General features: G+C 35.4%; 1 protein-coding gene across 2 annotated transcripts in view; it reads left to right on the forward strand.

Annotated features, from left to right (window-relative positions):
* VPS39 (VPS39 subunit of HOPS complex) overlaps positions 1-14,209 on the forward strand; it is a 31,728-nt gene that overhangs the window by 9,295 nt on the left and 8,224 nt on the right. For both annotated transcript variants that reach the window (XM_014065001.2, XM_014065000.2), the window contains exons 10-22: positions 104-224; positions 1,536-1,665; positions 3,346-3,488; positions 3,967-4,110; positions 6,374-6,515; positions 7,173-7,259; positions 8,487-8,560; positions 9,613-9,711; positions 9,952-10,069; positions 10,365-10,493; positions 11,210-11,312; positions 12,669-12,714; positions 13,737-13,886. In XM_014065001.2, the coding sequence (XP_013920476.1) occupies positions 104-224; positions 1,536-1,665; positions 3,346-3,488; positions 3,967-4,110; positions 6,374-6,515; positions 7,173-7,259; positions 8,487-8,560; positions 9,613-9,711; positions 9,952-10,069; positions 10,365-10,493; positions 11,210-11,312; positions 12,669-12,714; positions 13,737-13,886 (1,486 nt within the window). The remainder of the gene's footprint in view (positions 1-103; positions 225-1,535; positions 1,666-3,345; positions 3,489-3,966; positions 4,111-6,373; positions 6,516-7,172; positions 7,260-8,486; positions 8,561-9,612; positions 9,712-9,951; positions 10,070-10,364; positions 10,494-11,209; positions 11,313-12,668; positions 12,715-13,736; positions 13,887-14,209) is intronic.

The raw sequence follows: 14,209 nt of genomic DNA on the forward strand, positions 1-14,209 counted from the left end.
ATACTGTTGAATTATTAATTTTAAAGAATTGTTGAGCAAAGGGGAGTTAGCCCTTTAATCTGATTAAGGTACATTGCTGACTGTATCTTTTTCCTTATTTTAGTCCTAATATTGTATATGTGGCCAGCAATCATTTTGTTTGGCGCCTCATTCCAGTTTCCATTGCAACCCAGATTCAGCAGCTCCTCCAAGATAAACAGTTTGAATTGGCTTTGCAATTGGCGGTAAGTGAAAGGTTAAATATATTTTCATTCTATACTTGGGGTCCTGTGTCATACTAAACCATAATGAGGTATCAGTTGTATTTGGTTTAGTATGATGGTTGAACCTAGTCTATTGTGTTTTAAATAACTAACTGGGACTCACAAAGCCATACATTATTAGTATGTTCACAGAACTTGAGTGATTCTGTGAGAAATAATTACATTTATAAGTTGCTATCTAGTAAAAGTGCTCTTTAAAGACTAAATTATTTGTTAATTAGCATATAGTGATGAGTAACTGCAAAATTTAGTGCTTATCCTTTAAATCTGTGGAAGTTGGTTTAGTTTGATTCAGGTTGATTATAATAAGCTTTGATTGTAACATAGTGGAGATGAACAAATCAGGGTTTATTTCATTAAATAAGAAAGTATGGTTACATTTTGGGAACAAGATACAATATGAAACTTTCCTGGCTTGCTTTAAAGTCTATAACCAAGATCTTTAAATTTGGAACAAACTTAAAATAAAAAAACCCTAGTTCTCTGAAAGATTTAATTAGCAAAATATACAATTTGTGTGTGATAAAAATGTTTATTAATCTGATTGTACTTACCTATGAAGTGGGCTACAAAAACACTTAAATGATTGTTAATACCGATATCTCTTGTTTGCGAGAATCAATCATGTGAGCACTGCCTTATGTCAAAGGTGCAATTTTTTTGAAATAATGGTATCACTTGCTTTACTTTTATTTAAATCATGTTAATATTGCAGCTCCTCATGTATTTCATATTTTTCTCCTCCTGTCACATTACTTTACAACTTAGCAGTAATGTTGGGAGGGGTTTGGAGGACTCTGTTCAAGGCTTTGAAGTGTAGTTATATGCATCTCAGGGATTGGAGAGTGTATACCGAAGGCAGTAACTGTGAGTTATGTCACTGTTTGATCCATTCAGTGCAGTTATATTTTTGAATGCACTGGTTTTTTGAACTTCTTATTTAGGGCTACTATGTATTACTCAGATATTTATTATGGTCTCAGTGTTCATGGACTACAAATGTGACAATAAAGTTTGCCACACTCAAGAAACGTATTTGTGTTCTTCTTGGATAGCATAACTGAGATAGAAATATATATCCTGGCTTGCATGAACAATTTTTCCCACAAGTATATTCAAATGTACTTTTTCATTACCAAGGATCAATTTCCTTAAGAGCCAGTGTGCTATTTCCTAAAGGTTTGCATTTTTAATTCTTGATTTTTTTCTTTTCCACTTCAAGAGTTTATGGTGAATAAAGTATTTTTTTCTGCTTCTGTTTAAACTTGTTAGGATATGAAAGACGATTCTGACAATGAAAAACAGCAACAGATCCATCACATTAAGAATCTTTATGCCTTCAACCTTTTCTGCCAAAAGCGCTTTGATGAATCAATGCAAGTTTTTGCTAAACTTGGGACAGGTAGATTTTCATTTCCAGCCTCGCTTTAAATTATGCAAGGAGAATTAAATATTACTAAAACACATCTGTAAAAAGCTATAAATAAGCGTTCGTGTTTGGATTTTTGTAAGAACATCCTGTGGAATGTTTCTTTTTGTTATTGCCGAGAAGACAAGAGAGATACATTTCCTCTTGTAACTTGTAGTCTCCTATGAATCTCCCTGGAAAGATTCTTGAAAATGCATAGCTGAACTGTAGATCAAAATATCAAAATACTCTTCTGCCAATATTACAAATTACAATGTTACATTTATCTTGCAATGTTGAGAGAGTGCCACAAAAACATAGAAGCATTTTAGTATAGAAATAAGTATTTCATGTGAAAACTAGCCATGGATGCCATTGGGTAAAAAGTAAATGTATCAGCAGCAGTAACTTGACATCTTTTTTTAAAAAAAACTATTTATGTATTACATTTGTTTGCTGCCCATCTCACTGCAAGATGATGACCCTATATTGAAAGAACACTCATTATTTTATATTTGGAATTTCAGTAGTACTGAACTGCAACAAATTATTTTAAAAGTTATGCACAGAATATTAGTATACATAGTTTTAGAAAAGAAATAAAATAATAGAACTAAAATGGGCCATTTAAATAATCAAGTCTCCCATTTCATGTAGGAAACTGAAGAATTAGTGAAAAATGGATATACAACCTTTACTTTGGATGATTAGTTCCACTGTGAATCTATTCCTATTGTCAAAATGTTTAAACATTCAATTGGCATCTGTTTTTCTGTCACTTAAATCTATTGTTCCATGTCCTGTCCTCCAAAATGATAGAGAAGAGTCTTTGGCTTTCTTCTGTTTGACAGTTTTTTTCAGGCTTGGAAAAATATGATCATGCCCCCCCTACCCCCAGCCTTCTCAAAACTAAACATTCCCAGTTTCTTGTCTCAAAGGACTTAATTTTGACCTGATCCTCAGTATTCTTTTCTTGACTGGTTCAGTTTGTTTGAGTTTCCTTCACTATTCATCTAAAACTGGATGTAATGGTTAACAAGTCTTTAACTAATTAATGCAGAATCTAGTAAAGATATTGCTTCCCCTGCTTTAGAAATTACTTCTGTTGATGAAGCCTAAAACTGCAGCCACATTGTGCTGCTGACTCATTCAATTTGTAATCCACTACTTTTGTGACGTCTTTTTAACTACTACCAAACCAGGAATCCCCCATCTTATCCCTGCATATTTGGTTTTTCTTTTCTAGGTGAAAAAACTCTTTGTTTCTGTTAAATGTCACTGTTATTTACAACCCATTTGTCTACTCTATTCAATTATTTTGAATACCGTATCTGTTAATAGTTACCTTACTATGTTTAGATTGCCTAAAATTTTGAAATGCATTCTCTCAACCCCCTTGCTCAAGTTATTAATGAAAATGTTAAAGAATACAAAGCTCATGATTAAGCATAGTGAAATTCACTTGGTATTCCTTTCCAGTTTATGATTTTCAAGCCAGCCATATTCATGTTGTTGAATCCATCATATTTTACTACTGAAATAGATCTTAGTCAAATTAGTTTCTTTATGATAAAAGAAAGTTAAAGAGATAAATACTGTGAATCTAAATTTGTTATAATTTGCATTTTTTCTGAAAATATTTTGACCTACCACACTTGTGTTTTTGTTCTTCAGATCCTACACATGTGATAGGTCTCTATCCTGAATTGTTGCCCGGTGATTACAAAAAACAGCTCCAGTATCCAAATGCAGTGCCAAGTCTCTCTGCAGCGGAGCTAGAAAAAGCACACCTAGCACTTATAGATTACCTAACTCATGTAAGCATTTAACTCTTTATTGTGCTTTCCCAGTGGCTGCTTATGTTAGACACCACCTCCAGATTTGTTTCCAAAGTATAGAATGCCATGTTCTTGTTTTATTTAACATTTAAAATGGATTTGAGTGAGGGCAAGTTATGATCTGGTTATATTAGAGCTTTGATATGAGAAGTCATCATGCTAAGAAAACAAAATTGTAGTTTCTCTGAGTGACCAACTTTCACTGTCTTGCTCTATATAGTGAAGAAGTTGAGTCCATTTCTCAGGAAGCTTGCAGTCAAGATTTTGTAGAGAGAAGTAGAGAGAAGAGACGGAGTGGAGAGTCAAGTGTAACAAAACAATGGAAAAAGAAGAAGACAGAGAGATTCGAGTAATAAGAATTAAAGAGTACAGAAAAACTAAAATAATGAGGCTTCACTGGCTTTTATTTTGAGTAATGTGGGCAGGGCGTAATCTTAACTTTATTTCCTCTTTACAGAAACGAAGTCAGTTAGTGAAGAAGCTATATGATTCTGACCATCAGTCCACTACATCTCCCCTCATGGAGGGAACTCCTACCATAAAATCCAAAAAGAAATTGATACAGATAATTGATACTACACTGTTGAAATGCTTCCTCCATGTGAGTACTCTTCATCTTTTGAATTGGAAATTCAGAGTGGAAGCAAAGTGTAATTTTATACTGAAATAGCAATTGGGTATTAGAAAGACCTAAAGATAAATATGGAGAAAGGAGACTGCTTTAGAAATACCTTTCTTTTTTAGTTAGTTCCAAACAAATCCTTTGTCTTCAGGGGAAGTTCTAAAACATGGTCAAACATTGTTTGCATTAAAAGTGCTGATGAGATTCCATGTCTAATATTGAATTTAAAAAAATCTTGTCCCAGTCCTTGATGTAATTGCAAATAAAAATCATTTTAAAGTACAATGTGGAGGAGAGTGAAGAATCATATGCAATCTATAGACAGTTCTCTTAAAATAATTAAAATCAGAAAATACATTTAATTACGGCTAAAATATTGTTCAGGTCATTAATACATATATCATTAGTTTCACTTTTTTAAATAGTAATTTTATTAAAAATTAAAACTACAATGATAAAAATTAATACAAACTAAAAACTAAACAATAAAAAAGATAAAGAAATGACTTTCCCTTCATCACAATTATAAACCATTTTAGTAATTTATCTCTTCCTCTTAAAATAAAATGAATCTATTTCTTACATCCCATTCCTTGTTTATAAACACATTCTTAATAATCTTGTTATTTTATATCTAATCACAAAAGTCCATTGAGAATTACCAGAGTTAGCAACATACATATTTTAATCTTGATCAAATAAACCAACTTCATACCCTTGTAGTTTTAATAGTTTTGATCTTTTAGTCTCTTCAAATTATGTCCTAAAACTAATTTCTTTTCATTTTTTTTCTTCGTCCCTTATCATAAAATTCTACAAAGTATTACCAAGCCAATTGTAAATGTAATATAGAAGGACTATCCAGGTTTGTCTCTTGGTTTGTTATTTGTATATCATTTTAATTATTAAGAAATTAGCTGGATTATTTTGCACATCCCCTCCCTTTTGGGTTGTGAGCCGCCCTGAGTCCCCCCAGGGAAAGGGGCGGCATACAAATAAACTTCTATACTCTATACTCTATACTCTATACATCGAATATACCATCTTTTTCCATAACGGTTTTGTAGTTTTTCGTTTTAAAATTCATTTTCAGATCAGTCTTAATCTTGTCTGGTGAAAATTGTTCTTCTTCCACCATCTTTTAAACACACTCTATCTATAGAATCTGACCCTCTTTAAAATTAAATTCTGAGTATTGTTCAAAAATGTCAAACATTTTATTATTTTGCTGTATTCTGTATAGCATTCAAATTTCAATTAAGGTGTTCTCTTCCTTTAAATATAATTTTAATTTCCTTTTAGTTTGCTCTAGTTTCTAAACTTATCATTTTTTAAAGAATTCAAAACCAAAATATTTTCCCATAGAAAAGATTCTTACAATTAATTCCAAAAAATTATTTTAAATTCATCTGGACCTTCAGTCAGTTTGTAACTCTCCAAAATCAAAGTTGCTGTTTATTCCAAAAATGCTTTCAAGTCCTGAAACTTTTTTTTTTTTGCTAAGGACTGAAGAAAACTCTTCTGTAGCTTTAAAACCTGTCAATGCAAAAGTTCCTTATAGCTGAAAAGCAGTTAACAAACAATTTCCAAAAGTGAATAAAAAGGAAGTATTCCTGTTCTTAAAGGGGGTTGACTATTGGTTGAGCAAGATACCTATTTCCTCTTCTCCAGAGTTCTAGTTCTCCTAGAGACTGCTGTCTTGCAGACTTGTCAGAGGAAACATCTCTACAGAGCACTTATGGATGATCTCATGTCTTCTCCTTGTCTGGAGAGTAATTACAAAGAGCCAATCTATTACTTTTAGCAGAGGAGTCTTCAGTTTGCCATTTTTCCCTTGGAAATCCTCATTAGCTTCAGTTGTGAAGTCAAGAGAATTTGCTGAGGAGCATGTTATGAGTCCCTAGGGAGTGGGCGGCATACAAATTCTATTAAAGTTTCAAAGTTTCAAGTCTTTATATTGCAACTGCCTTCATTCCTAGTAAAAATAACTATATATGCCTTACAACATTTACTGTTCAACAGGGAAAAGGATATTGTAGGTTTGTGATAGTATCTTAAGGTTATTATTGAACTGGCATACACTGGAATTTTTATAAAGGGAGAAGGGTAGATTGCCATCCCATTTCTATTAATAACAATCTCATTACTTGCAAAATAGTTTCACTACCTCATTTCCTTGATTCACGTTTCATTTTGTGATATGAATTTGTTTCCAATTCCATTAAATTTATTTTTATTACAGACAAATGTAGCCTTAGTGGCACCATTATTGAGACTGGAGAACAATCATTGCCATATTGAGGAAAGTGAGCATGTGCTCAAGAAAGCTCATAAATACAGTGAATTAATCATACTATATGAAAAGAAAGGTCTCCATGAAAAGGGTAAGGAAAGAAGGAACCAAAGGGGTTTCCACATCTCTTTAAGCTCTTCATTTTTGGTAGTATAATGTATGAGCAAATTTTGCATAGAGTAAACTAGCAAGTGAGATCAGTATTTTTTTGATGGGGAAGGAAATTAAAGATTGCAGTGTGATGTTCATACCGGGCTACATAGTTTATAGTACAGTATTGTCAGATTTGTAACCAGGGTGAATAGCAATAGCGATAGCACTTCGATTTATATACCTCTTTACAGTCCTCTCTAAGCCCGCTCTAAGCAGTTTACAGTGTCAGCATATTGCCCCCAACAATCTGGGTCCTCATTTTACCCACCTTGGAAGGATGGAAGGCTGAGCCAACCTTGAGCCTGGTGGGATTTGAACTGCCAAATTGCAGGCAGCCGGCAGTCAACAGAAGTAGCCCTCAGTACTGCACTCTAACCACTGCGCCACTGAAACTAACATCTGGCATGCATATTTATGGTCAGACATTATAAATGGCCCTCAAAGCAGCTATGTTGAGCCTGAAAAAGGATTCCACACTATAATGCTTTGAACAGCAAGTTTGGAAAGATACTTCACAGAATAGTCCTCCAAATAGTTTGCACAATCCTACTGTTTAACTTAAAAGATAATGAAATAGAGTTTTATTTTGCTGAAGCCTTGCAGGTGCTAGTGGATCAGTCCAAGAAAGCTAATTCTCCTTTGAAGGGTCATGAAAGAACTGTTCAGTATTTACAACATTTGGGTGAGTGAAGTTGATTTACTTTCTTTGTATTTGGTGTTGTGGTATATTGTATTATTTCACATATCAAGAAAAATGGTTAATGGTTATCACAAAAGTAAACAATTTAATGATTGGATTTATTTCCATCATAACAATATTTAAGTTCACATTATAAAATGAGAAATTAGACAGATAATGTTTACATGAAAGTCGGTGAATAGCATTTTTTTCTCAGCACAAGTGAACATTTTCCTAAAAAATGTCCACCAAGCACCAACCATCAAGCTCAGAAACACCAAGGACCCCACAAAAGTATGTCTGGCAGGAGTTTTTATAGCATCTTGCTTTTAATTTATTTTATTGCATTTATATGCCGCCCTATTCCCGGAGGGACTCAGGGCGGCTCACAAACCAAAGGTAGGGGATACAAACAAGAGGGAAAACAACAAACAAGCAGCTACTGAAAGAATCAGCAGCTCTCCAGAATGCTGGATGATAATCATGGTATGTGTAGTAGTAAGAAAGCTGTGACCTAAAAATCAGGAGGGGAGTATTTAGAACTTCCTTGGATCAGAGTTGGAAGACTGGTGGGACAGAGAGTCTTCTGGCAGCTGGCCCACAACCATAGAGCGTATCCCAGAGTGGCCACTATCAGAAGACTCAGCAGCGGATCTCCAGAGTTTGGAAGCCGGTTATGCTTGGAGTGCCACAGCGGCAGTGGCGCTACAGGGAGACCTGGGCCGGGGCATAGTGACGCTGGGAGGCACGCAAGCTGGGGCAGAACAGGCACTCTAGCAACCTCCCTTTCCAGCCGGGCAGAGCGCCACGTGGCTTACCACCTTTGGGATATTACTGGGTCAGTGAGTGGCATTCTGCCCGGCTGGAAAGGGGGGTTGCTGGGCAGCTGCTTGTGAGAGCAGCCGCCTGGCAACCCCCCGCTCCAGCTGGGCACAGCGCCACTCACCAACCTAGCGGTATCCCAAAGGCGGCAAGCAATCTGAGTGCATTGGCCCCACCCTCCTTCCCAGCTTCTGCAGCTTGGCGCCTTCGGGATATCACTAAGTTGGTGTGTGGCGCTCTGCCTAGCTGGAGGGGGGATTGTCCAGGGGGCTTATTTTTGGGGGCTGGCTTATATTTTTGCCCAGTCGAAAAATGTGGCAAGGCCTTAGTTTCAGGACAGGTCGTATTTTCGGGGAAACACGGTACCTTTATAGTTCTTTAATTTGACATCTTTGTTTTATACTGTAGGAACAGAGAACTTGAATTTAATATTTTCCTATTCAGTTTGGGTACTTAGGGATTTTCCTGAAGATGGATTAAAAGTAAGTACACTTGGATACATTTAAAAAAAGAGAGGCGGAACGGTTCTCTTCACTGACCGTTATGATAGCAAAGTAAATAGTCTTAGGCAGGTTGCTGCCAGTTTGATTAATATTCCTAAAGCTATTAAATAGGTTAAGGATTACTTTTAATTATTGTGACTATATACTCCACATGGGGACTATTTTGAATAACAATTTATCCTCGAAGATAAATTATAAGCTATATTGTAATCCATCCAAAAAGAATGAAGCATGTGTTTGGTAGGCAGTACAATTTCAACTATGTAGCATATCATTGTCTGACCTCATTCAGAATATTTACAGAGTTAATCTCAGGTTTTAACATATCTTGCTTTTCTACATATGACACTAAGTTTGGATTACAATATTGACAATACAAGAAACTAAACATTGTATAAAAAGTCTCAAGATTTTTTCAAGTAGAAAATATAAGGACAAGATGGATTTTGCTTGAAACAAATGCTTTATGCTCCAATATGCTAATTTTCCATTCCTTTTTATTAAAACTCTTTATTAAAGCAATTTGGGCAAAGAGCTTGACAGAGCTCAAAACGTGATGGTGGGTATACTGTTACCTTCAGGCTCTATATTAAGGTCCTAAGATGATAAAGGTTCATCAGCTCCATAATAGCAAATCATAAGAAATATAAAGAGAAAGGTGGATTGATAGGAAAGATATTGATTAGTCTTTGAGGAGGTTAAAGAAAAGTTAATTATAGATATTTGATCAGAGAGTATTGTATATTTCTTTTATTTGTTACTACTTCTGTTTCTAGGAGCTCAAGGTGGCTTAAATAACATTCCCACCTTCCTGTTTTTGCCTAACTCAATAGTCCCATGGGGCAGGTTGAATTGAAAGATAGTGACCACCCCAGAATCACCCAATGAATGGGTGAGCTAATGTAGCATCCCAAGTCTTATCCCAGTATGGTAGCCCTTATATATAATACAGTGGTCTTTATTTGATCTTTAATAAAATCAGAGTAAATATGCAAATATCAGCTTTGGAAATTCAACCATTTGTTTGGCAGATATTTACAGAAGATCTTCCTGAAGTAGAATCCCTGCCACGAAAAAAGATTCTGAACTTCTTGTTAGAGAATTTTAAAAACCTCGCCATTCCTTACTTGGTAAGAACTAAAATTGTAATAATCTACTTTTTAAAAATCTAATACTTTATTTCTCATATTATTTACAAAAGAAGTAATTTTAGCCATCTTTTTTAAAAAAAATTAAAATTAGTTCCAATAGTTAAATAAGGTGATACATAGTCATTTTGAATCCCTGATGATCACATTTTGAAATATTACAAAATTCTAGCGATACATAGCATTAACTCTTATATTCGGTATATGTACATATATTTTCAGGAGCATGTAATTGATATCTGGAATGAGATTGGTTCGGAGTTTCACAATTGTCTGATTCAGCTCTACTGTGAGAAAGTACAAGGCCTAATGAAGGAATATCTCACTTCTTTCCCTCCAGGTATTTTTACCCGTGATTTATATTATTATGCATAACCAGAAGCAAAAGTAGAGTTGGGATTGTTGCAGAGGGGAGCCCCTGTGATTCTGGAGTATATGGGTAGCACTGTTTGTTTGCTCACTTAAGTAAGAGAACATTTTTAGAAGATCTACAGAAACATTAACTTTATATTGATCATTTCCAGTCAAGGAAGAAAAAATGCTTATGTGCATTTTTAGTAGAATATTACAGAGAGACAAACATAAAGAACAGCAGTAAGACATATTTAGTCACATATGAAATTCTTTTCTGACAGATGAAACACCAGTGCCAGCTGGAGAGGAAGAGGGGGAACTTGGAGAGTACCGAAAAAAGCTTCTTTCCTTCCTTGAGAGTTCCAATTATTACAATGCTGAGCAACTCATCAGTGACTTTCCCTTTGATGGTAAGAATAAACAGTAACCCATGCTGTGCAACATTTACAGTATTTCAGGGATATTTTTTTTTTAGTATTTAACTAAGGATTCCCACTAGTATCAGCCTATTATTTAAGGCTTTAGTCTGCAGATTGACAACAGAAAGCCCCTGCAATCTTTGATTAAGAACCATATATGAAAAATGGCTCTGGGGAATCACATTGGAGTTCAGTAGAATAAACTAATGAATTTGTGTGTTGGAAATAACTTCTAAAATAGTTAAAAGCATAGAATTGTCTGTCTAACTAGGTAGTTAGGTATCATTTCTTTTATATTTTTTAATTCATATTAGCCACCCAGATTTACATTTGTGAAATGGGCAGCCATATAAATTGATTTAAATAAATAAGGAAAATCCAACTAGACATGTCTGCAAAAATAATTAACAGTTTTCTGATCTATGATTGTAATTAAAGATTTTGATTTAGTCAGTAGGCATTCCTGAATTTATATAAGCCTAGAAAAAGACAGGGTAGTTTTTAAAAATTTGAAAAGTGGTGCTTTGCATAGCCTCTCTTTTGAATGATTTGCTTCTTTGCAGGCCCATAATTTAAACAGCAATGTATATTTTATTCCAACCTCCTCCATTGGTTCATTCCTTCTTTTTCACTACTATACATATTCTTATAGACTGCTTTATACATTTTATTGCCACTGAGTGCTGTTTTTCTCCTCCTGCCATCAGGTCTCCTAGAAGAACGTGCACTGCTCTTGGGACGCATGGGAAATCACGAGCAAGCTCTATTTATATATGTTCACATCCTAAAGGACACCAAGATAGCTGAAAAGTATGAGCATGCTTTGTAATATTTGAAACCTATAACCATTAACTTATTGGCAACTGTTATTAGACCATCTTGTTTTCAACGACATAGCTTCTCTATTTTGTTGTTGATACAAAACTAATTTTAAAGTTTATGTAACCACAATGCATCATGATAGTTTCAGTGTCACTGTAATGAACTAGAATGTTTTTGTAATCTTGGCAGTTCACTCCAACACAGTATGCAATTTGCATATAGTTTCAAAGAAGAATAGCTGACCTATATGGTTTTGCTTGACACAGATTTGAAGGGAATTCCAAGAAATATAGGCAGATTCAAGTTAAAATCTGACATCATTGCCCAAAATTTCTGAAGTCTTTAAAGAGAGTTGTGTGAAATGTCTATAACAGTGATGGCGAACCTATGGCACGGGCCCTGTTAACTGGCCAGCGCGCATGAGCGCGCTGGCCAGCTGACTTCACCCTTTTTTAAGCCATTTTTCGCTCTTCCCAGGCTCCAGAGGCTTCATAGGAGTCTGGGAAGGACGAAAAGAGCCTCCCCCGACCCTCCCAGAGGCTTCATGAGCTTCCCTGAAGCCTCCGGAGCGCAAAAAACTGGCCCTACGGTCAAACCAGAAATTCAGGAACAGACTTCTCGCAGGGTCATTTTGACTGCTCCGGAGGCTTCAGGGAAGCCTCTTGAAAGTCCCCGAAGCCTTCGGAGCGCTCAAAACGATCCTCCGAGCAAACCGTAAGTGACTTCCGGTTTTCTCGAATGGTCATTTTGACTGCTTCAGAGGCTTCAGGGAAGCCTCCTGAAGGTCCCTGAAGCCTCTGGGAGGCTTCTGGGAGGGGGCAGGGGAGGCTGTTTTCACCCTCCCCAGGCTCCTATAAAGCCTCTGGAGCCTGGGGAGGGCGAAAAAGCCATGAAAAAAATGGGTCGTGCCTGTAGTGCACGCATGCGCACTGAAGGATCGCGCATTGCATTATGGGTGCGGCACGCTCGCACACGACCCCCCTGTGCTCCCCCCACTTATGGCACGCGAGCCAAAAAAAGGTTTGCCATCGCTGGTCTATAACATTTAAGAGATTTTGAACTTGTTTCTTTTGAAATCATGTTGGGACTTATAAGTAGGACTTCAATAAAATACATTCAGCAGAATTTACCAATTCTCTAATTTTATAAAATTAAATATTCTCCAATAACTCTTGTTATTTTTTCAGAGTAATTAGACCTATCCAGTGTTTTTGCCAAATAAGAAATCTGTTTGAATATCTGTAGCATTTGCTATTAACTGCTATTAAAATTCAAAATATGTAGTTTATAATATGCTAGGCTTCTGTTCAGGTTTTGTTCTGAATTTCTTCTTGTTGTTTTCAGTTACTGTCACAAACACTATGACCGAAACAAAGATGGCAGTAAAGATGTGAGTAACTTGTTTTTCAACATTTTAAAATTAATGCCCTGTGTTTATTAAACAGATATCTGATCTTTACTACATAATTAAATGCAGATAGTAGATACAGTAAGTGCTATGAAAAATAATAAATAGGCAGCATGGGGATGTGGAGGAAGTCAAAATGTAAATGAATCTTTAAGCCATTGTCCTTCCTATAGTACTAATTACCAACTACTTCTCCACTTGCTATTGATCTATTGACATGTGATTTTGTTGGAATAAATTTGCAGATTGAGACTAAACTCACATTTGAAAAGACATTATGCAATAATTAGATAAAAATAGTGAAATAGAGGAATGCTTAATTTCATTTGGCAAATCAAAGCATATAATTTTGCATTAGATTAAAAAGTTTCTTAAATGCTATAAAGAACATAATAATGGATTGTTATTATTTGTTAGCTGCTTTTTTATATTGGTATTTAAAGTCTAATATCGAAGCCAGTGTAGTTTATAAGATCAGTGTTACATTATCCCAAGCTATCTCTGTAAGTTCCTACCAACCATGTTCTGCATTAACATTCTTCATAAATAGTTCCATGTAGAATGTTAGGGCAGAGTCATTTTTCTCTTCCATTCTGTTCTGGCAGAAATATCTCAGTTTACTTAATGAAACCATTGGTTTTACACACTTTAAGCAAAGAGTGCTTATGGCTATATGGAACCAGTTAGCATCCATTTTACAGCCCCCAAAGTGGTGGCTGAAAGTGTAAAACTTTTTTTTTCATCCTGGCAATTTGTGATAGATATATTTAATTGTTTTCAATGTTCATATACCAGCAGCAGTACACAAGGATAGTTTACCTGCTGTTACCTAAATTCATATTTTCACCCCATTCTCTGTAACTCAGTTGTTTTATACAATTGTATAGAATTGTAGCTAGAATAGGTTTCTCTCTGTTGGAGAGGGACATACTTAAAGCAAGTTATTTTGGAGGGTTTATTTTTTTAAAAAACCCACACACAATGGTTTGTTCTGTATGAAACAGGTATACTTGTCTCTGCTCCGAATGTATCTTTCACCACCTAGTGTTCATTGCTTGGGACCAATCAAGATGGAACTCTTAGAGCCACAAGCGAATCTTCAAGCTGCATTGCAGGTTTTGGAACTTCATCACAGCAAATTGGACACTACTAAAGTAAGGTTTTCTTAATTTTGCTTTTTTTTAGACAGGAAACATTTTAGATTGTAGTGCTGGATAAAAAGAATGCTGTTCTAATTGAAATGCTTACTCTCCATCTACAAGCACTCTCAAAAAGAGAGTGAAGGAGTTTATGAAACATAGTAACATTTGTTCTATTATCACCAATCTATGAACATATGACTGGAGATGTCTCCTATATTTATGAGCATGCTTAGTATTAGTATAAAATAAAATGGACAACCATTTAAATATGAGCTAGCAGTGTGCAGCAGCTGCCAAAAAAGCCAACACAGTTCTAGGCTGCATAAACAGGAATA

Source organism: Thamnophis sirtalis, unplaced genomic scaffold (assembly GCF_051295495.1).
Source record: "Thamnophis sirtalis isolate CommonGarterSnake01/CBP01778 unplaced genomic scaffold, rThaSir2_p1.2 scaffold_1, whole genome shotgun sequence".
NCBI classification, from domain to species: domain Eukaryota; kingdom Metazoa; phylum Chordata; class Lepidosauria; order Squamata; family Natricidae; genus Thamnophis; species Thamnophis sirtalis.